General features: G+C 36.1%; 1 protein-coding gene across 5 annotated transcripts in view; it reads right to left on the bottom strand.

Annotated features, from left to right (window-relative positions):
* Positions 1–1,901: 1,901 nt before the first annotated feature.
* The window catches only part of LOC143243012 (cell adhesion molecule Dscam1-like), a 118,745-nt gene continuing 96,150 nt past the window's right edge, over positions 1,902–24,496 (bottom strand). The window contains exons 22-33 of one of the 5 annotated variants that reach the window (XR_013023716.1): positions 23,710–23,863; positions 21,232–21,346; positions 17,508–17,665; positions 16,995–17,096; positions 13,441–13,626; positions 12,740–13,024; positions 10,657–10,809; positions 8,875–9,066; positions 7,609–7,769; positions 6,808–6,860; positions 5,660–5,810; positions 1,902–3,935 (exon numbers count right to left, since the gene is read on the bottom strand). Coding sequence is in view for 4 of the 5 variants with exons in the window: in XM_076486652.1 (XP_076342767.1) it covers positions 3,779–3,935; positions 5,660–5,810; positions 6,808–6,860; positions 7,628–7,769; positions 8,875–9,066; positions 10,657–10,809; positions 12,740–13,024; positions 13,441–13,626; positions 16,995–17,096; positions 17,508–17,665; positions 21,232–21,346; positions 23,710–23,863 (1,848 nt within the window). In the remaining variant the exon portion in view is untranslated. Of the gene's footprint in view, positions 3,960–5,659; positions 5,811–6,807; positions 6,861–7,608; positions 7,770–8,874; positions 9,067–10,656; positions 10,810–12,739; positions 13,025–13,440; positions 13,627–16,994; positions 17,097–17,507; positions 17,666–21,231; positions 21,347–23,709; positions 23,864–24,496 lie in introns of those variants that run through there. The other 4 variants (XM_076486652.1, XM_076486653.1, XM_076486654.1 and 1 more) reach the window with 4 other exon arrangements.

Genomic DNA, 24,496 nt, shown 5'->3' with positions numbered 1-24,496 from the left:
AGAGCGTGCTCCACAAACTTCAGATGTGAAGCTGTTTACTTGTGGCCACATTAGAGGTGGTAAAGTCAATGTGAATGTTGTTAGGTTTGGAAGAACTTTCGAAGCTTGTAAACATTTATCATTCGTATTAGTGATTTGTTTGTTGGTTTTTTTTAATTTCGCGCAAAGCTACACGAAGGCTATCTGCGCTAGCCGTCCCTAATTTAGCAGTGTAAGACTAGAGGGAAGGCAGCTAGTCATCACCGCCCACCGCCAACTCACCAACGAATAGTGGAAATGACTAACATTATAACGGCTGAGAGGGTGAGCATGTTTGGTGCGATGTGGATTCGAACCCGCGACCCTCAGATTACGAGTCGAGTGCCTTAACCACCTGGCCATACTGGGCCTCGTATCAGTGGTTTCCAATCTTTTCACCAACAAAGACCTCCTTTTATTATTATGTTTTTCCATACGAACCCCATGGTTTTGAAAAATACCATCAACCTAACAAACTATTTTTATTAACTAATAATTAAATAAAACACGTATATGACTGAGTGTATAAAAAACAAACAACAGTTGTTTAATGAGATGCTGTTACCTTCCGATAGGTCCCGAGATCCCAGGTTGGGAACCACTGCTCTGTTACTGATACAGTGGAATGGCCTCACGAGAGATAACTCGTGTGTGGCTGCTTTTCACACCTATCGTTTTTTTTTTTTCACGTTTTTATCACCGTATAGTCTCTTGCTTCTTGGACGGTCAAGATTTTGAACTCCTATGTTCAAAAACATCTGTGAACATTTGGGTTTGGCTGGAAAGTTTATTATTATGAAATGATGTAGCTTACTATGGTGTTCCTTACTTAAATGTTTATAAATCGTATATGTGATATTTGAGTGATATTATTTGTTGTTCTTCGAATATTTTATTTAAATTATCTATTTTTCTTAGTTATTTAGGTGTGGTAGCAGTTGAGATATGTAAAACCATCAATTTCTTGGATTATTCTATAATCAGTGTATTACCACGGACGACAAATGAAAGTGATATGGACGGTTTATTACAAAAATATTCAAACATATGGTCTTATATTAGAGCTCTGGATTTACGAGCTGCTCAGTCAGGTTCGAACCTGTGTGATATCAGAAAGATAGAATACACAGATTCTAAAAGCGACGTTTCCTACACTAACGCTGAAAATGCTGATGTATTAACAGTAATACTGTAAACAATGTTTCTACCATATCACTGAACAATGTTTACATGTGACGCTGAAAATGGTACTTTTATGTAATTACACTTAAGGCATTGTTTTCGACAATGATTTAGAATACAGTTTTTTTCTGGAGTAATACACAGTGTATTTGTTTTATACAAAGCAACTAAAGTCGGTATTTTCTTACAGTAATACTCGATACGTCTTCCCATATTACAAGTGAGTATAGAACTTTCTTGTAATGATATTCAACGTAATCTTTACATAATAAAAGTGTTCTCTACGGTAAGTATAAGTACCACTTTTCGTATTTGGATACGAAAGCTAGGTCTCGTATTTTGATACGTCGAACTCTGTTTAAGAAAGAAAGAAAGTGTTTTGTAAAAGCTAATGATATCGGACCCCATTCTGGAGTTAAATACTGAACATAATGTTAGGTGTAGGCGTATTGTATTCAATGTATAAGTTATGCATTTATTTTGTTGATAGCTTAAGCTGTGTATAGCGACTGTTGTTCTATATATTTTTTTTACAGGAGTTTACTGACTGAGTGACTGTCGATTATATTCAGTGTTATATCTCAAATTTAGAAACGTAGTAAACATAGTGAGAAGGAACATGTGATAAAGTTTTAGAATGAAGTGTTCTTGTGTACACTTGAAATTCAAAACTGAAATAAAGTATCTCATTCTTGAAAGTTGACTTTTATAAGCACACGTGTACAACTTTATTGAAACTCTACTGGTAACGACACAATAATTCAAATATTCAGAATAATTTCAGTCCTTTTATATATATAGACATAGCCATTGAAAAGAACAATAGGACATATGAAATATGTCTTATAATATTAATAAATATTTATATTTACGAGAGCTCCCCACGTTCAATAAAAATTGCAGTTTTTTGTCACCCCAACATGACCTCTAGCCTCTCTTATTGACCCCTGAAAATGTGTTACATTCGTTACTTAATAAAAATGGTAAACAAAACTATAGAGTAAATACTGAATTCAAGGTAATAATAATAAGAAAAAGGCTTAAGAGAAAAAGGTGGTTTAATACCTGATGCACTTAAGCCTTTTTACAGATTAGCATGTTGACTCAAAGTATTGAAAAACACAAGTTAAAAATAGTGAACACTGTACATAGAGCTGGAGATTTCTATACAACTGGTTTCAGCGGATATTTTAATAGATGGTCAGTCACAAGCAGTGTCGAGATAAACGAAATCTTCACTCTTTAATACGTATTTAATACTATACGAAAGAAACTGAATACGCCCGGACTTCTTGAAATGTAAATATAAAACAAGTTTATGACACACGAGAATATTTGTAGATATATGAACAACCGCTATATCACAAGGAATTCACATGTTTACTTTTTTACAATAACAAAAACAAGCACTTTTATGTCACGTTTTTCACTTATTATTGTACGCAGATGTAGGCACGTGTATTATAACGACATAAATATACAATATCACTAATAGATCCTGTCAATTATAGTTCTTAGAGTTCCCGTCCATTTGATCGAATTTTGTTTGGAAATTCAATCTCTCTAATCACTAGCGACATCTGCCGTATCATTTTGGTAAAACAAAATGACAGAACTAGAACATTCAACACCTTGCACAATCGCACTTAAAAGTTTAAACGTGTCTGTTATATATAACCTATGAAACAATCTCACTAAAGTTAAACCTTTTGAATACTGTTATATCATACGAACGGAAAACTATTCATTCCATAGAACTTAAAAACAGTTCAGTTTCCATCATAACTTAAGAAACAATTTCACTGAAGGTAAAAAATTAGTTTTTAACACCCTACACAACAATCTGTGTTCACAAGACGTTCGGTTTCCGTAATATCCATACACAACAGTGTGTTCACAAGACGTTCGGTTTCCGTAATATCCATACACAACAGTGTGTTCACAAGACGTTCGGTTTCCGTAATATCCATACACAACAGTGTGTTCACAAGACGTTCGGTTTCCGTAATATCCATACACAACAGTGTGTTCACAAGACGTTCGGTTTCCGTAATATCCATACACAACAGTGTGTTCACAAGACGTTCGGTTTCCGTAATATCCATACACAATAGTGTGTTCACAAGACGTTCGGTTTCCGTAATATCCATACACAACAGTGTGTTCACAACATGTTCGGTTTCCGTAATATCCATACACAACAGTGTGTTCACAACATGTTCGGTTTCCGTAATATCCATACACAACAGTGTGTTTACAAGACGTTCGGTTTCCGTAATATCCATACACAACAGCGTGTTCACAACATGTTCGGTTTCTGTGATGTCCTTACACAACAGTGTGTTCACAACATGTTCGGTTTCTGTGATGTCCGTACGCAGCAATCTGTTCAAAACACATTCGGCCGGTTTCTTTGGTGCCCTACGCAACACTGCGTACAAAACACGTTCGATTTCCGTGATATCCTTCGAAACAATTCACTAGAGTTAAACAATTCGGTTTCTTTCTTGTCCTTCGAAACAACATGAATTTAAAACACACGCAGGTTATCATATCGTACGAAACAATCTCAGTATAGTTAAAAATACAATCCACTCTTCTCTCCTTGTCCACTTCCAACGTTTCGCCAGTGACTATTGCCACTTGCCAACAGCATTCCACCTGAACAAGCTTCCACGATTTTAGTCACCAAAATAAACTTTTTGTCGGCCCCACTTCCGTTTTCCAGTTTGTTACTATTATATTATAAAATGATGTAACTAAGAGAATGAAAACCACAATCAGAACGACACGTATAGGTTAACATACAATATTTTCATGTATACATCAACAAAAGCTGAATATTTCTTTACAATATTTAACTGACTTGTACACTTAAGCCACTGTCCCCTCGTGGCCCATAGGGACTAACTTACTTAAATTTCTCACCTAATGCTATTAATTTACATGTTTGTTTTAAATACTTTATGATTTTTCATAGTTATTTTAATTACCAATTTCTCTTTTATATTAATTAATAACGCCGCCATGAAATATTAGCTTATTTCTGTTTGGTCCTCCAGGCGGTAAGACTTTAGATTTAGAACGCTAAATTCAGGGGTTCGATTCTTCTCGGTGAACACAGCAGAATAACAAGATGTGACTTTACTGTAATAAGAAATCACATACGGATATTTGATAATTCTACTTAATTTGTCCCCCAGTGGCACAGCGGTATCTCTGCGAACTCACACCGCTAGAAACTGGGTTTAGATACCCGTGATGGGCAGAGCACAGATAGCCCATTGTGCAGCTTTGTGCTCAAATTCAAACAAACAAAATCTACTTAATTTCGATTAGAACGTACAGATTACCTACACTATTTTCCTGCAGGAATGGAATCCCGAATTTTAGCATCGTAAAACATTAAACCTGCCGCTGATCCACTGGAAAACTTATTACATTATTATTAAAATTTTCTGTTTTTGTTCTTTTTAACCTGTGAAATTATTTTTTTAATAATATATTTGTTAAACGTTTGGCTCATAATAAAATGCTTGCTGAATCCCCTTGGTTATTGGGTTATAATTCAGAGTTGTACACAACTTTAAACCAATTTTCACAAACATAGCTTATGACGTATATAGCCTCACTACTTCCAAAAGGAAACAAGAACAACAAAATTTTTTTTTTATTTCGCGCGAAGCTACAAGAGGGCTATCTGCACTAGCCGTCCCTAATTTTGCAGTGTAGGACTAGAGGGGAGGCAGCCAGTCATCACCACCCCCCGCCAACTGTTGGGCTACTTTTTACCGACGAATAGTGGGATTGGCCGTAACTTAATAACACCCAAACGGCTGAAAGGACGAGCATGTTTAGTGTGGCTGGGATTCGAACCCGCAACCCTCGGATTAAGAGTCAAGCGCCCCAAACCACTTTGCCATGCCGGGCCTAGAAAGACAAACATTCTGAAACAAATTAAAATCTAACCAAGCTTTTAAATTCAACTAAAAATTTTAAGAATTATCTAGAATTTTTCAACCCTTTTTTGACCGTTGAACAACATATACGATATAAGTATTTTTCTTAAATTGTATGAACCACTCTATTAATAAAAGCAAGAGCATAATATTAAGCCTTCTACAACAGCTTAAAAAAATAACAAAATCCTAAAGTTAGCAGAAGAAAATCGTTCAGATATCTGTAATAATATAACAGAAGAAATCAGGAAGTATTTGTGAAAATAAAAACTACAGTTTTACATGTTTTTATCTAATTTATTTTCTATAGTTTTCTTTCTTTTCTATCAATTTTTCGTTTACTTCTAACGGCTCCATAGCTAAACTACAGTGTCTTTACCACTTCTCACTATCCACACTTGGCACAGATAGCCTAACTGCTTTGCGCCATAAAACGCCAACCAACCATCCTCTGTCCACCCACTCACAGTTCAACTATTGTTTTTTTAACGTTTACTAACCTAAGTCTGGACGGTTCGTTGGACTTTGATAGTTGTTTTAAAGTTTCATTATAAAGTTGGACAACGGAATCTTCAGGAAGCTGAGAATCTTCCCAGAAACTTGAAGAAGGCAATTTTTGTGCGTCAGTGACGTCAAAGATCCGATACCCTACTGACAAGAAATTAAAATACAGCATAACAATCAGAGCTTTCGGTAAGAAAAACTAAGTTTAAAGACAATAAGAAGTGTTCAAAGTTATGCTTAGTGCGTTCTACGAACTAAAAACAAGGGCATGCTATACTTACATTTGTAACGTTAATCTATTATCTCACATCAGCTGTAACGTGAGTCTGTCTGTCTGTTTTGAATTTCGCGCAAAGCTACACGAGGGCTATCTGTGATAGCCGTCCCTGATTTAGAGGTCTAAGACTAGAGGGAAGGCGGCTAGTCATCACCATCCACCGCCAACTCTTGGGCTACTCTTTTATTAACGAAGAGTGGGATTGACCGTACATTATAATGCCCCCACGGCTAAAAGGACGAGCATGTTTGGTGTGATGTGGTTTCGAACCCGCGACCCTCAGATTACGAGTCGAGTGCCTTAACCACCTGGCCATACCAGGCCTTATAAGATTTGAATTATATAAATTAGTACCCGTAATACTGTTAAAACGACTGGCGGTGGGTGGTGATGACTAGCTGCCTTCCCTCTTTTCTTACACTGCTAAATTAAGGGCGGCTAGTGCAGATAGCACTCGTGTAGCTTTGCGCGAAATTAAAAGCAAACCAAAGTAATTTATTGTCATATACTCAATTCGTGTAAGCCTTTTGTTCACACTTTCATAACTCTAAAATCTTTAAAATATTATAAATAATAAAACAACAAGTAACGTATTATTTTGTCATAGCGCCATTTTAAAATCTCCTGTCTGTAATATACAAACAACTTCCAACTACAAACATTTGTGGGTATTTAAAAAAATGAGCGACGATTAGTTGAACTTATAAGGAACTGGTTAAGGGTGCAGTTGGATATTGTTGTTGTTTTTATAAAACATGTACGTTGTCATGGAGTTTCTAACGTAGCATGTTTCACTTCTTCCTACACTTCGATGCTTATTTAGTGAGTAAAAATAATTTAAGCAGGGATTAAACCGCGAATACTTACAACGTTTTGGACGATTGTCTGTTTTCACGTTTTGCCAGGTTGGATCTTCCTGCCTGAAGGTAAAATTAAAAGCTTTGGAAAACACCTAATAGACAGTGGTGATTACAATAAATAAATTAAAACAAATGATGCATTTAAAAGTGTTTCTAGTAATTTCTTGAATAAACGAGAACAGGATGACAATACAACGTATTCCAACTAATTAGCGCATGACCTGCAGAATAGCTATTGTACAGTCGGTTACTGGTTACATGTTGATGTTACACAATACAGCTGAAGGCCACCTGGTGAGAGTTTATTAATGGGTTGGACAAAAAAAAAAGTCGCCCGGTAGCTCAGCGGCAAATCAGAGGACTTATAACACTAAAAATCAGGCTTCGATAACTTTACGCTTAACAAAAACCAAATAAAATATCTTTCTAACGCAGAGCTACACAATAGACTACAGGGAATCGAATCCTGGATTTTACAGTTGTAAATCCGCAAACTCACCGTTGATCCCCGTGGGGTCAATTTCATATAATTAAAACTGGTACACTATTTTTATAAATACAAAAATATTTAAGGCACGTTTATATGCAACTTTATCATCCTGGAATTATTCCTGTTACTCTATACGAAATATTTTAGAAAATTACGATTTCAAGTTAATAATCACTCAGCACAGATTTTGTGGGAAAGAAAAATGAAACTGGAAAAGTTTTATTTTAGATATTAAAAATATCAGTCCTGATGAAGTTTAATTCGTGGTACTGTTGGGTGGTTTGGTGCCATTTTCTAATTTGATTAAAGTATGTTTACGTGAAATAGAACGTCGTACTGAGCCGAAGGATCTGGGAAAGATGACTCGTATTGGTTGTCAAAGGTCTGTAGTTCTCGAACTGTTCCCTGGGAACTTTCGGTGTCCGAATCACAACCGGGTAGCCGAAAGGTGGCGTAAGGTGCAAGTTCATCATCGTAATCTAAAGAGAATCACGAACATTATACTTTAGTATTACTTTTAAAATTACGTTACGATATATTGAACTCCATACTTACATATTGGTGAGAAACAGAGGTGTGATAAAAAGATCAAAGAAATTATTTATCAATAATTTTTATCAAAAGAAAATAAAGATGTTTACTTCTTGTGAAAACAGAACCCATAATATATTGTAGGCAAAAATTATAACATTAGTACAGAGGTTGAACTCAATAACCTATTCACCAGGGATTTTGACAGTCTATTCTATCTTCTGACAGTGGCGAGTTGCTAATCGATGTTTTTGTAATTTGTATTTATAGTCAAACTACTAAACTAGTTTCTAATTTTTAACTACTGACCGGAGGGAAAGAAGTAAGTCAACAATATTTTATCATCCAATCACTGGCTAAGAGATTGACTTTCACTCTTTATGGCATCCATAACGCGGATAATATTTTGTGGTAACGCACGCATTCGAACCCGGCATGCAAACACTGAAATTCTAAGCTTTACCAGAAAGTCAGCCTATGATGAAATATGAGCCAAATAACAAGTTGAATATAATTCATCGATATACACATTTCTCGCATTTTTTCGAAGATTTTATACGATGCAAACAACGAAATTTAAATGTTCGTCACTCGTTTTAGCGACAAATGTTTCTCTCATTCAATTTATTCAGTTTTGTACGAACGTGAATTTTTGGTTCGGTACTTTGATGTTGACCATCAGAAATCTATGCATCAACGATAAGTAAGAGCAATACTACAGTGTTCTGAAACTAGTAATCATCTTTTATTGTTGACAGTGTGGTCATTGTTTAATATTGACAATGTAATCATCTTTTATTGTTGACAATGTCGTCATCGTTTAATGTTGATATGTCGTCATCGTTTAATGTTGACAATATTGTCGTTCTTCAATGTTGACGGTGTGGTCATCCTCCAATGACCATCAAGTACTATCGGAAACATCATAAAACAAAATTCTGCTTAAGTCACAGTTTGTTTGTTTCCAAGCATAAATCTGCTTAAAGTCATTAATTTATAATAAAACTATTATCGTTATGTTTAATTCCAAATGTTATTAGAAGAATTACTTACATTGTCTCTGACAGTCATGTATCAAGTTTTCAGAGGCAGATGTAGGCTCAGGTAGATGTGTCTGTGTTTTCGGAACGCTTTGATAAATAGGAGCATCTTGGTGCTGGACGGTATCCGGATATTTCTTAGGACCACTAGGTGGCACTAGTGCAAAGCTATTTGAATTACCTCCTCTTCTTTCATAGATCTCTTCTGTAGAGAAATAACAAATAAAAATAGTTTCCTTATATTCAAATAAAGCTATATTTGTATATTTCAGTTTATCGTCCAGTTTTAAATTCAAGGAAGGAAACTACTTTCATTATTTTCAGTTATAATTTATAGATAACTACACTACCTCTTTCTTTGTGAACCTGACGATGACCGAAGAAGGTCGAAACGTTGTTCGCTCTTCTATGTAAAATATTTTCTCAACCCAAAAGAGCCGTTTTTGCATATAAATTTCTCAACAAGTGGGTTTCTCGACATCACTGGAGATAACTACACTGTTAAGGAGGTTGAGTTTTTATCCGGTCCGAAATTCCCTTGACATCTTATAAAGAGCTGACGACGAGCAAATGAATTTCTGAGTTGAATAGATACAATTCACTCAACGGGGAGCTAGCTAGCTCTTCTCTGATCACACGCGAGTTTGTAACCGCTGAAGTTACATAATGTCTTCGTAAAAATACTAATGCCCAATGTTAATCCACTGAAATTAAACGGTTTGTAATTTTCAAAATCTTATAAACGTTTATGGTCAAATATCTGAAGTCTCCGATTAATAAGCGTTAATCAGAGTAACAGCTTCTGAAGTTTCTAGTATACCAACTGCAGCAAATCAACAATATATAATGCCTCCTTGCGCGTCAGTTTATAAACATTAGGTGAGGTTATAGAGTTTTCACATAGCCCAACACTACTAAAGATTCGTTAGAGCTTTCGTTTGTTTGTTTTCGAATTTCGCGCAAAGGTACACGAGGGCTATCTGTGCTAGTCATCACCGCCTACCGCCAACTCTTGGGCTACTCTTTTACCAACGAATAATGGGACTGACCGTCACATTATAACGCGTCCATGGGTGAAATGGCGGGTATGTTTGGCTAGACGAGGAGTCGAACCCATAATCCACAGATTACGATTTAAGCGCCTTAACCACATGACTAGTGCTTTCGTAAAACATATATTGTTGATTCTTACACTCGAGAATCTTCCAATTTAGCGAATAAACGAGTATTTCGCAATACATATTTTTAACGGTATAAGTTACATTTCTAAATCTATATTAAACTGAAAGAAACGTCGATATTAATATATATGTAATATATACAACTATTCATTCACAGTGGAGTTTATCTTTGTCATTCTATTACACTGAGTGTCTGTGTTATTATGTAGGGAGGATACAAATGCCATCACAAATGTCTTGTTTTCATTGTTTTTGAAGGACTGATGTTAGCCATCTCTACACTTAGATCCTCAATGAAAAGTTTTTTTTTACTTTTATATCTATACATACAGAAAAGAAGAGAAAACCACTTTAAAATGTACTGAATTGTCATGGATAGAGTGATAAAGTCGTGTTAGATTAAAGACAATCCTACCTTACGATAGATGTCGCTCAATTCACCAAATAATTTTAAAGTTAAATCAATTCTTTCAAAAAAAGAAAAAGAAGATTTTCTGGTTTTAAAACTAACACGATATTATTAATACTTTCGTGATTACATTTTCTAGTATTTTCTGCAACTGAATGTCGGATAAACGAGTAAAAAATATCTCATTAATAAAATCAGGACATACCATGCTGGCGTTTCTTTAAGCATACGCAAATAGCGACACCTAGAACAACCGACAAAGCCACAACAGCAGCAACAATTGGAATAATGATGGTTAGATCTTCCCACAGGTTTGCTAGAGCTCGGCTACTTTCGAAGAAAACTGGAGCTACTGTGGCTGGAACAAAAAACGTTCAGTAAGGGTGCAATGTGTAACACCGTTACCTTTAGTACGTACATTATACGAAAGAGCAGAAATATGAATAATAATACTGACTGGATACTTAGAATAAGGTGGTGTGTGACGATTTGTTTGTTTGTATTGAATTTTGCACAAAGCTACACGAGGGTTATCTGAGTTAGCTGTCCCTAATTTAGTAGTGTAAGACTAGAGGGAAGGTAGCTAGCCATCACCACCCACCGCCAAATCTTAGGCTGTTCTTTTACCAATGAATAGTGGGATTGACTGTATCATTATAACGCCCCCACGGCTGAAAGGGCGAGCTACTCTTTTACCAACGAATAGTGGATTGAGCGTCGTATTTTAACGTCCAAAGGGCGAGCATGTTTGATGTGATGGGGATTCAAACCCTCGACTCTCGGATTACGAGTCGAGCGCCCTAACCACCTGGCGATGCCAGCCAGTGTGTAAAGAATAACTACAACTATAGAACAATAATAATTATTATTTCTCTTGCCGCCCGTCTTTCTTTTCTTTGTTCAATTACAAGAAAAATATTTTTTTAAATTATATTAATTTTTGATGTTATTATTGTGTAGTATTTTGACACTGGTATTTTATAAATGTCTTCTTTAAAAACATTTTATAAAAAAGGTTATGGATTCTGTACATTACATATTTGTTAATTAGTATTTGCATTTATACCATTACAAGTATACAAGGTAGGTGTCACTTATGATGGTGCGTTTTCCTAGGGACAGGTAACGAATAAATTGTTTTTCTAAAACATTTTTAAATTGAAACCTGTAAAGAAGGGTAAGAAAGCACGTGTGTGCGTGTATATATATGCGCGTGATAGAATCGTAATTAAATGCAATTAAAAGTTAGTCAACATTATTAAATAGTGAGTCACTACTTCACCATTCATATAGTGTCAGGCTTAGTGTACGAGTGCAAGATTGGAAAAGTTTCTTATTTACTTATGTGTATTTACATTTTAGAATCCAAGTTATATAATTAAGAAGGCAGAAACATAACTAGTAATAATAATAATAATACTCGTAATTATATCGAGATAAATAAATTGTTTTTAACGGTACATATAAAAAAAAGAGTATTTTTAGATAGTCACTATGATGTAAGTTTCAGACAATTCAGTTGATTATTTATACACCTTTTGTCACGAAGTTTCATTTCCTCTGAGCGGTTTTTAAAAATCTACCAATTAAAGAGAAAATCAGAAGTGTAATAAACATTAGGAAAAATTTGGATAGGCAAAACTGTGTACCAAATGAGCTCCTAATTTTTAAAAGTATAAAAATATTCTAACTAAAAACTGTTAATTTTCCTGTTTAAACAATAGTAATAGGATATTGTACTTCAAGGATGTTAGATATTTGTATATTTCGCTTGTTTTAAGGAAATGGTTCAACCATGAGCTTAATACAATGCCTTCTGTAAATGTTTCACGTTAGAAAATAAACACTCAAATAAGTTATAACAATCCTAAGTTTTTGTTGCTCGCGAATAGTTTTATTTGTTTCAATTAACCCTTTGATTAATCAAAAATGCAATAAAAATGAAACAATTGCCAATTGTGCTTATTATTATAATGTGAATTGTAATGTAATTACACATTCGTTACGTTATAATACGTGAACATGTTTGAAATGTCAGGGATAAGTTTCAGGTTTGTTTCTGACTGCCATGTACATGGAAACTGTGGTTTGTTTGAGAGAAAAAACACATTGGTTTATCTGATGTGTCCAGTGTGGGAAATCGGACCTCAGATTTTAACGTTTCACATCTGTAAATTTACTGTTGTCCAACTGGATGATAACATGGAAAACGTACAGTTATATAACGAGAATGATTCTGAGTGCAAAATGAACCTTATGCTAAAATCGTGTGAAATTGCAGTTCTTACCACCATGTAGTGTTAGCGTTGCAACGTCATATTCTGCTACAGTTGAGCCAGCTTCGTTATGTGACGTCACCCATACCTTATACCAGGTTCCGGGGGAGAGATCCCTAATAATTACATAAGATTTGGCATCATTATTTACTAATGTCCAATCAGTAGCGTAAAAACGTTTGTAGCGAATGATAAACGATCTAATTGGACAGCGTCCGTTGTTCCACGCCTCCTTGTAAAGAATCAGATATGTGGAGTTTGCGCTAATAAACGTTTCTTTTGCAGGAGCTTGTGGAGCTATGGAAAGAAGCAAAGAAAGGTGTTAAGCTTTTTAAAGCGGAAATAACACCTTAACCTAATGGTATTATAACATTAAACACGTAATTAGGCTTAACATCTGATACGGAGAAGTGTAGTTCAATTTATAGAAAACAATTTGCAGATATTAAGAAAAATAAAAGTTAGTTTTGGATTTAACATGTTGAATCTTTAAATAATAAAGCAGTTTAGGCTAAAGGTATTGCAGTATATGGACAAGAGAAAATTAAAAAGTTAGGCTTAGCATATTAGTAAACACTAAAATGTAATATATGTAATACTTTTCGAAAAAACAGTTTGTTCTGGTTGCCCCAAACGACTCTTTTCATTACTTATACAAAGATAGTTAACGATCTAGCAAGGTGATATTAAAATTTGGTAGATTTATTTCATACCTTTTCCCTCAGTTCGACCATAAATAGGCTTACTATATTCTCCTATGGAGGTCTGACTGATTGCTGCTATTCGTAAAAGATACCTTGTTCCACAGTGGAGATTTTTTATTGTTGCTGTTTGTTTGTGGGGTGGTATTTTCATCTCCTCCCAACTACCATACTCTCGTCTGTAGCTTAGGAGATAACCTTGAAAAGTAGAAGTTATTTTAGAAATAGAATAATATATTATTGAATAATTATGATACTCAACAATATATATAAGTAGAATAACTATTACTTACAACAATACTTATGTATCCAACAGTTTGTTTTGAATTTCGCGCTAAGCTACGCGAGAATTATCTTCGCTGGTCGTTTATAATTTTGCAGTATGCGACTAGAGAGAAAACAGCTAGTCATCACCGCCCACTGACAACTCTTGGGCTACTCTTTTTACCAACGAATAGTCGGACTGATCGTTACATTATAACGCCTTCACGGCTGAAAGGGCGAGCATGTTTGGTGTGACGAGGATTCGAATCCGCGACCCTCAGATTACGAATTGTGCGTCCTATCCAACTGGCCATGCAGGGCCCATGTCAAACATACATAGTAGAATTGTCTACGCGCATACAAGTCAATTATTAATATCGTTTTTCTGAATTTTTGTACATACTGGATAGATTTGGATATCGTAGCAATAAAGTTAACCAAACAAAAAAACTGATACTGCTTGATATTCACGAGACTAAAATCTAATTTTAGGGAATAGTTTTAGGACAGAACAACCTTAAAAGTGTTTCGCTCGACATGATTAGGGCACTCGACTCGTAATCTGTGGGTTGCTAGTTGGCATCCTAGTCACACTAAACATGCTTGCCCTTTCAGCCGTGGGAGGGTGGCGTTATAATATAACTATCAATCCCACTATTTATTTGTAAAACAGTAGCCTAAGAGTTGGCGGTGGGTGGTAATGACTAGCTGCCTTCCCTCTAGCCTAAATTGGGGACGGCTAAAGCAGATACCCCTCTTGTAGCTTTTTACGAAATTTAAAAACAAACAAAACGTGTTTAAATATTCGAGTATATTATAAAGAAGTTCCACCTACCCAGTATACCAGACATTAAGCCGCTTGTATATATGTGTGAGTATCGACGAATGTGTATGAGAGAACATTTTGCATATTCTTTGGGTATAACATAATCAATAAAGAATCTACATAATTTAATAGAGTTAATGTATTTGAAATAATTATGGAAACAATGGTGAGAAGAAGCACGAGAGACATACGTATCACCCCTTTATTGTTTGAAAATAAACCCCACCCGGGACAGTAGTGACGCACGACAAACGTGGAGGAGTCAAAGTTTTGGGAGGTGGGTCTACTTCAGGCGACAGGGTGGGATGCTATTTTATATTTCAGCACAGTTGCACGAAATAAGTTAGAAAATCGAAGCTTCTACGTATCTAGAGGTAAGTTTGTAAGACAAACGATGGTCAAGTACAGATCTTGTCAACGAGTTTGCTGCAGGTACAATTGTGAATATTATGTCCAGAATATTAAGGTACACATTACTAAGAAGTGATCTCAATAAACATCTGGCTTCACCCCAAAATAACTGAGACGGTGTAGCCAAACTAAAAGGTTGAAATAGAATCGAACAACAAATAGCAGTGTGAGCAAAGTTTGAGACATGTCAACTTTTCCCATGAATTCAATTTCGAATTTTTGGGCAAACCTCCACGACTACTGCTCGACAGTGGTAAGGAAAACTATAGTCAACACCTACAGGTCAACATTGTGGGGAATCAGAACATGTTCGGGTCTTCATCTCAGCCGACGGAGTCGAGGATATACATAAAATTGATGGCACCAGAAATAAATGTCGTTTTAGAGCTGCGAAGTTTGGAAAAGTATAAACCAGTGTTGTAAAACATGATTTAATCAAAGTAAGCACCATTTTGCTTCAACACACTTTTGCCAAGGTGTAACGATGTTCTTTATGTCCCTGCTGTAGAAATCAGAGTTTCTATTGTTAATGTACTGCATGAAAATTTCTTTCTGTAGTTGTCTGGTTTTGGTTTCAAAAGTTGTCAAAGTGCCTGAGAAAATGAAAATTTGTAGGAGAAACGTCTGGGGAATAAGGTGGATGAGGCAGAAACTCGATTCCCAATTTGTTCAACTTTTGGAGCGTCATCATGTGGAACCCACTTTTCCAACTTTTCATCTTTCCAATGACACTCAGGTGGTTAGCAATGCTTGAATTTATTGTGCCTAGCTTTTCTGCAAGCTCACGTACTGTTGTGTGAGGGTCTGTATTAACTACTTCCCTTAATGGCTTCCTTCCATGACCTTCGTGGTCTTTAAGAATTTCATCTCCACGTCGAAACTTTTGGAACCCACGCTGAACTGTACGTTCAGTAACAGGCCCATGGCTGAATGCCTGGTTGATGCTTTTCATCCAAGTTTGAAGTCGTAGAGGAAAATCAGACGAAAGTCCTTCTTGTCCATGCTGCCTTGGGGATTGCGAAACTTACTCTGAATAGAGTTGAAACAGCAAACAATTGAGACATCTTGTAAGTGACAACACCAACGATAAGTTACTCAATATTTAGCTTCTAAATATCATCGTGGGAATTCCGACATTTATTTCTGGACAACCTAATACATGAAGATTATTATTGTCCACTAAAACAGGGGTTGGCAACCTCTTTCCGCACAGGGGTCAGGAGGCCATATCTGTGAGCGGATGGAAGGGCCACATTCATCTCTATAGCTAATAAATGAAGGTAATAATAATAAAACACAATGAACTATGAATAATATTTATTTTATTTAAGTAATATTCATGCCGTAAAGGACACAGCGATTAGTGTGAGACTTGATGCTGTTTGTCGCTCGAAATCAAACCCGAGATAGTTACAAACTTAAATTCTTTTTTTTTTGGACCTACAGGCCGGGTAGATGTGATATTTCGTTTGGGGACTGAGGGCCGGATGTGACCAGCGGGCCGCAGGTTGCCGACCCCTGCACTAAGATATTCCTTCAAGAGAAAGTAGGACTCACTGAATGGAGATCCATCTTACAGCAAGACAGTGATCCCAAGCAGACAGAGAATATGGTGAAACGATATATTGACAGATGGCACAACCGGCACAAAGTCCAGATATGAACTTTCTTGAGTCTGTAAAGACTTGTGTAGCAACTAATAAGGTAAAAACAAGACCAAACCGCTTGACTGAATTGTAGGGAGTAACACAGGGCATTTTGAACAATACCACACGATGGTAGATTGACGAACCACATGACAACATGGTGTACTCACCGAAATGCTCTGTGCAAAGCAAAGCATTGACATACAAAACATAAGCGCACATATATTCGCTCCTATTTTTAATTTTTTTTTGTACACATGTATTTAAGTGTAATCCAAAAATGAGGAAAGACAAAAGTGCCCAACTTTGTCAACCACTTCTTCATAACAACGTGAGGTCCTCACTTGGTAAACACATTTATTATTACTACTATTTATTTATTACAATGAACAGTACAGAAGTGTGAAAAGGTTTATTACCTTCAATGTTGTAATGGCTCCGTGGATCCGCCTGCCACCTAATCTGTAACGTCGACATTGTAGCAGCAATTACTGTTAAGGATTTTGGAGGTTGTAAGACACCTGGACGATAGAACAAAGTAGTATTTAAGTTATACCGTAATATGAAAGAATACGTGAATCTGAGTTATACTGTAATATGAAAGATAAGTCAATCCGAGTTATACCGTAATATGAAAGATAGGTCAGAGTTATACCGTAATATAATACGACAGCCAATACAGCAAATAAAAACAACGAAAGTTGATATCGTTTTTTTTTAGACGTTTCGTAAAAATTATTTAAATTAATTTTATACGTAAGGCTTAAGATACTTGATTTATCATTATGAACGGTAAATACAATAAACAAATCTAAGTTTCTGCTTATATGAATGAAATAATATATCAACAGATCCATAAAATACTTGTTTTCCATATTACTTCTAAACAACTGGTCAGTTACTGGGGGGTTTAAAGTTTAGATTTTACTGACCTCTGACGGTAACAGAGAAGCTTATCTCGTCTGCTCCGTGACTGTTTTCCACGTGGCAGGTATAGTTTCCGAAGTCGTTGTCTTGGATATTTGAAATGTATAAAGAACCATTAGCTAAAACACGAAGGCGGTGTCCCCCTTCAACAACTGGACGTCCTCTAAAAATACAATGTAACAAACTATACATCTAAAATTTATAAAAGTATTCAATAAACTTATTTTCCTATAAATCAACATAGCTGTAAGGATTTCTTTCTTTTTTTTTAAGTTCGCGCAAAGCTACACGTTGGCTATCTGCGCTAGCTGTCCCTAATTTTGCAGTGTAAGACTAGAGGGAAGGCAGCTAGTCATCACCACCAACCGCCAACTCTTGGGCTACTCTTTTACCAACGAGTAGTGGGATTGACTGCAAATTATAACGCCCCTACGGCTGAAAGGGCGAGCATGTTTGGTGCGACGGGAATTCGACAGGAAATCATACTTCAGATTTTAGTTTTGTAGGTTTTACAGACTTACCACTATTTCATCAGGGAGGCCTGATGAGTTAAAGGGTAATACGAGTACTGTCTGGAATCATCTCCACTCAGGATGAGATGTTGAAAGAACTTAACTAGCTGAACCCGCGACCCTCGGATTACGAGTCGAACGCCTTAACCCACCTGGCCATGCCAGGCCTAGCACCTTTTTGTAACTTTAGAAAGTAAAAGAAAAAATATTTAATCTGCAGTCATGTGAAAAGTTAGGACACCCTATGAAAGCCTGTGTATTTTTGTAACATTTTCGGATATATAGATATTTAATCTCAATATTTAAAATACTGAGAGATTATAGGAATATAAATAAACAATTAAAACTGAAGAAAAGACTTTTCAAGATCTTCTCTAAACTTAATTCTACAAAAATGCATATTCTAACTGAAGAAAAAGTTAGGACATCCCTACATTCCCACTTAAAATGGCTCAACTCACACACAGGTGTATCACACCAGGTGTACATGATTAGAAGATCGTTACTTAGCATTTTGAATGAGGCTTGCCCTTTTTTATACCTCAGACATTTAGTTTGGTGTGCTCCTGAATGTTGAAGTGAGAATGAGCACCATGGTGAGTGCAAAAGAGCTGTCTGAGGATTTCAGAAAGAAAATTGCAGCAGCTTATGAGTCTGGTAAGGGATTTAAAAAGATCCCAAAAAATTTTGAAATCAGCCATTCCACTGTCCGGAAAATAGTCAACAAGTGAAGGGCTTTCAAAGCAACTGCCAACATTCCCAGGTCTGGTCGTCCAAGTAAGTTCACCCCGAGAGCAGACCGCAAGATGCTAAAAGAGGTCTCCAAACACCCTAACATGTCATCACGGAACCTACAGCAGGCTCTGGCTACTGTTGATGTGAAAGTGCATGCCTCTACAATCAGAAAGAGACTGCACAAGTTTAACTTGCATGGGAAGTGTGCAAGGAGGAAACCTTTGCTCTCTAAGAGAAACATCAAGACCAGACTGAAGTTTGCCAGAGAGAATGTAGACAAAGACCAGGACTTCTGGAATAATGTTCTTTTGAATAATGCTCTTTCCAACTGTGAAGCATGGAGATAGAAGTGTCATGGTTTGGGGCTGCTTTGCTGCAGCAGGACCTGGACAGCTCACGATCATAGAATGCACCATGAATTCCACTGTGTATCAGAGGGTGATTGAGGATCATGTGAGACCATCTGTACGAAATGTAAGCTGAAGCGGAACTGGACCCTGCAACACGACAATGACCCAAAACATACCAGTAAATCCAAAAGTAAATCCACAGATCTTAATCCCATTGAGATGCTGTGGGGTGACTTGAAACGGGTTGTACATGCAAGAAACCCCTCAAACATCTCACAGCTGAAAGAATTCTGCATTGAGAAGTGGGGCAAACTTTCTTCAGACCAATGTCAGAGACTGGTAGATGGCTACAAGAAGCGTCTCACTGCAGTTATTTCAACCAAAGGGGGTAACACTAGCTATTAGGGGGTAGGGTGTCCTAACTTTTTCCTCAGTTAGAATATGCATTTTTGTAGAATTACATGTGCAGAAGATCTTAAAAAGTCTTTTCTTCAGTTTTAATTGTTTAGTTATATTCCTATAATCTCTCAGTATTGTTGAAATTGAGATTAAATATCTATATATCCAAAAATGTTACAAAAATACACAGGCTTATATAGGGTGTCCTAACTTTTTCACATGACTGTAATTTCAAAGCTAAAACAGGTCTAAATTCAACACAATTTATATGGATATTTAGTGACACTTAGGTTTGCATACAATATCAAAATGTTTTTATTTATAGTTTATTACATAATCCGTATTGTTAGTTTTCGTCTAATTATGTATCTAGGTATTTGTTCTTGGAAAAACTTCAAACTAAACCAGTCACTATAATTTTGTTACTGATAAATCATTGAAATTAAATGAAAGTGTGGTACGTTTTTGTTTCTTCGATAATTTCCAGCGCAGATAGCCTTTGTGTAGCTTTGCGCGAAATTCAAAAATCGATAATTTCCCCCTAATAAACGACTGGTTGGTTGATAGGAGTCCAATGGCACAAAGAAACTTGGGTATCCTCGCCTCACCCCTTAATAACAGATCTGCTTTCTCAAATATTCTAGAGTATTCTGTTAGGGTTTTTTTAATGCAAAATACTGAGTGTCTGAAGGAAATTTGATTTTAAAATTAAAAAATAATTCTAGTCATATAAAATAATACTGATTTACTTCTTACTTCTTTAAATTAATATTGTTAACAATATTTTGGAATTTTAGCACTAATTTTACATAATTATTCTAATACCTTTCTATAGCATTAAATAATATATATTTTTTCTTTTTTATCTTTAACTTCTTTGATAATTTAGGTTTTATGTCTCCGCTAGATGCCGCTTTAATTTTAAGTTTGTTTGTTTGTTTTGAATTTCTCGCAAAGCTACTCGAGGTATATCTGAGCTAGCCGTCCCTAATTTAACAGTGTAAGACTAGAGAGAAGGCAGCTAGTCATCACCACCCACCGCCAACTCTTGGGCTACTCTTTTACCAACGAATAGTGGGATTGATTCAAACATAATAACGCCCCCCACGGCTGAAAGGGCGAGCATGTTTGGTGTGACGGGGATTCGAATCCGCGACCCTCAGATTACGAGTCGAGTGCCTTATTTTTACAGAACTGTCAGTTCGTCTATTTGCTGTTCTGAATGGCAACTCACATAACTTATTCCAGAACTTTTATTCGTTATCTCAACGTTTCGATTTATCTTGAGGTTTTGAGCACAGCGAGTGTAAAGGTTAAAATAACAAAAATTCAGGAGTGAAAAGGTCGAACCAGTTTACTTCATTACATGTCGTCCTGTCTATCGAATATCACAGTTTGACAGTTGATATCACAGAAAATTGAATAAATTACACATTACGTGGGAATTTGCCGTGGTAGTTTCCCTTAAGCGATTGCTTTGTTTTTACCCTCTTACATGAGATAGCGTTTTTAATAATTAGTTTAGAGAGTAAGATAACCTAAGTTTTGATACACATTGTTTATAACTACAATAAAACCTTTTTTTTAAAATAAGTTAAAATAAGATAACCTTGTTTCTGAAGTATTGTAGAGTAAGATAACCTTGTTTTTGTAGTATCGTAGGGTAAGTTAACCTTGTTTTTAAAGTATCTCACGTTCACAGATCTCTATTATAATGACATTATTTGGAGCACCTGAAACTCCACTTCTTCTCAGGAGTTGGTATTCCGACTGACTGACATGGAAGGAGAAGACTCGGCCCTCTGGTGACTAAGAGATGTTCAGAAAACGAAACAATACGGGCAGGAACTGTAATACATCACATCAGATGTTTTGATAATTATCGGTTTCTTACAGTTCTAATAGACGTGTTTAAACCAAACAAAATCAATATTTTACCTTCCAAACAAGACAGTAAACGAGTGTTTTTATTAACTGCACATAAACAAGGTAGAAGAAATGAATATAGCGAAAAAAACTTTCATCTGAATAAGCCTCGGGAAGTGGTTTGTTTTGAATTTCGCGCAAAGCTACACGAAGGATATCTGCGCTAATTTAATAGTGTAAGACTAGAGAGAAGGCAGCTAGTCATCACCACCCACCGCCAACTTTTGGGCTACTTTTTACTAACGAATAGTGGGGTTGACCTATAACGACCACACGGCTGAAAGGGCGAGAATGTTTGGTGTGACGGGGACTGCATCGGGAAGTGAGAGCATTTGGGAGTTAAAGCAGGCTTAACTGGCTGTATCCTTATTCCCCCCCCCCCCGCAGGGGCGATGATGTGTATGCACCTGTTTTCTTTTTTTCTTTGAGCTATTTGTTGTGTCTATCGAGGAGAATCGAACTCTGATTTTAGCGTTGTAAATCCGTAGACTGCTGACCCACTGGAGATAGGGGGCGAGAGTACCGTATTTAGGTCCCTATGTATGTATGTATGTATGTATGTACACCCTTGTGCAAACTAATTTAAACAAATGGTCATTTTACAATATTTTCAGTATGGCGGCCGGTGTAGGCTCGCTGGACCCGCTGATTTCCTTTAATAGTCATTTTTTTCACACAGACTGCGTCATTAGCTGTATTTTGCAGTACGATCGATCTATTTTTGGGATATATGACGAAATTTTGAGGAATATTACGTCATACGAAATTGCGTTAGAAGGGCAAAGAGGCCAGTCAAAAACAACTTCTTACCAACTCAATGAAGAAACAAAAGTATCAACGGGGTCTGAAATACAAGAACTGGACGCAAGAACAATGGAGGAAGGTGTTATTCAGTGACGAGACTCATTTCTTCGTACAGGGTCAAAGAAATCTGCATGTTCGCAGATCTCCAGGTGAAAAACTTCGAGAATCTCCCATCAATCAGTTCGTAAAACATCCCTTGAAGAAGATGTTTTGGGGTATTTTCAGCTACTATGGCGTCGGAGGCTTAAATATCGTAGAAAGTATGATGCAAGGACCACAGTACATCGAAGTTTTCCAGAGAAGAGTCGTTCCAGAATTGAAAAAGATTTCCAAATGGATCTGGCATTTTTTAGCAAGATCTGGCTCCGTGCCACACATCGAAATTTGTGAATAATTTTATGACTACAACTCGAATAAAGGTGCTGGACTGGTCTGGAAACTTTCCGGTCTTAAATTCTATTGAAAATCTTTGGGCGATTTGTAAAGAAAGACTTCGGGGAAAAGACTGTACTACGAAAGATAAGCTAATTGAGACCATAGTTGAGGTGTGGTATCGCGATCCAAAAATTAGTAAAGATTGCAATCAACTCGTGTACTCGATGCCAAAGCGGATTAATGAACTTCTGAAAAATAAAGGCGGTCATATCATGTATTAATTTGAGAGTACTTTTTGGATTCTCAGAAATAAAACGCAAAAAAATGAAAAAATCGTAAATTTCCGTCTTGTTTCAATTAATTTGCACAAGGGTGTACGCAAGTCCACGCGCATATTGCGAAAAATATCAAACCGAGTGGCGTGAATGTTTTTTTAAACAGGAGATAGAGTGTCCAACAGAACCGTACTCCCAAATCTGGTTCGTATCCAAATTCAAATTCTGGATGAGTGTGCAAGTGCATTACGAGTGCATTTCAGACACAAACTGAAACCCAAAATCCAAATATTTGCAGCGAGACGAAGACATACAATCTTTCTGGTTGCTGTTGATACCAATTGTGTTTACATGTTTATTTGCGAGTCTCGCTTTGTTCTATTTATCACGATTAGTAAACTACGGGTATTAACATAAACTCTAGTTCACAAGTGTACATTTCTTCACTTAATCTTATACAATAAGCAAAACGACAAAAAGGTCGTATTTAATTTTGAAAATATACCTAAAATTCTAATACAACGAGAATGTCTCATAGATGTTTAAGAAATATCATATTTTGATGCAAACTTAAAACTATTAAAACAAAATTATATATATAATTGTCAGAAACAAAACTGAATAACATTCGATGTAAAAAAATGTAATTCCATATAATCAACAAGAGAACTGGCACTGATAAAAGAAAGCCCAAACTTAAAGAGTTTAACAACTACTCATAAACAGAAAGTATCAAATAATGAAAAAAAATCACATTGGCATATTGTTAGCACATTTTTATTAAACAAAAGATATAATATTTCGACTACACTGAAAAGTCGTAGAACAAACCTGTATCGGAAGTAGTTTGTGATAAGACTCTTGTAGCCTCGCTTTCACCTTCGGCGGTGGACGCCGTAACCCAGAATTCAAAGCGCCAGTTGCGAGGCAGTTTTTGCGCTTTATAATATCTTTGGGAAGGCGGAAGTGTCATCTTGATTGTGTTCTGAAATTACGTTAAAATTAAACAACTTTTAATGATGTCAACTGTAGATTTACGATTAGAATATTCAAATAAAAATACTTAGCTAAACTAAGGCATTTAATTATTTGTTTGTTTGTTGTTAAGTACAAAGCTGCGCAATGGTTCATTTGAATTCTGCCCGAAACGGGTATAATTCAGAATTACCGCTGAACCACTGGGGACATTATAATTTGTAAGAGATTAACGTACAAAATAAATAATTTTGACATTAAACCTAAACATTCTGTTTATCTCCTTAATTAAGTGCATGAACAATCTGAGCTAGGCTCGGCGTAGGTATCAAACCCCGAACTTTTGAGGGTCAAGTTTTAAGTTTAGAGCTATTTCACTCAAACACAGTTTCCTGCAATATGTTCAAGGGTGATTTGTGACTTTGAGGTTCCAGTTTAACATTTATTAAGCCGTATAGTTATAACAGAAGTTGAACAAACTTTCTAGCATCTACACATAAAACGTATTAATATTACTCGGTTTTTAGAATCATCTATAAATTACAACACTTTCAAAGATTACGATGATTTCTTTTACGATTATTATTAATAATTACCAACAGAACTACCGAATTAATTACCCATACTATGCTCACCCGGATAT

This window comes from Tachypleus tridentatus, chromosome 2, assembly GCF_004210375.1.
Source record: "Tachypleus tridentatus isolate NWPU-2018 chromosome 2, ASM421037v1, whole genome shotgun sequence".
NCBI classification, from domain to species: domain Eukaryota; kingdom Metazoa; phylum Arthropoda; class Merostomata; order Xiphosura; family Limulidae; genus Tachypleus; species Tachypleus tridentatus.
This window is presented reverse-complemented; position numbering and strand designations above follow the sequence as displayed.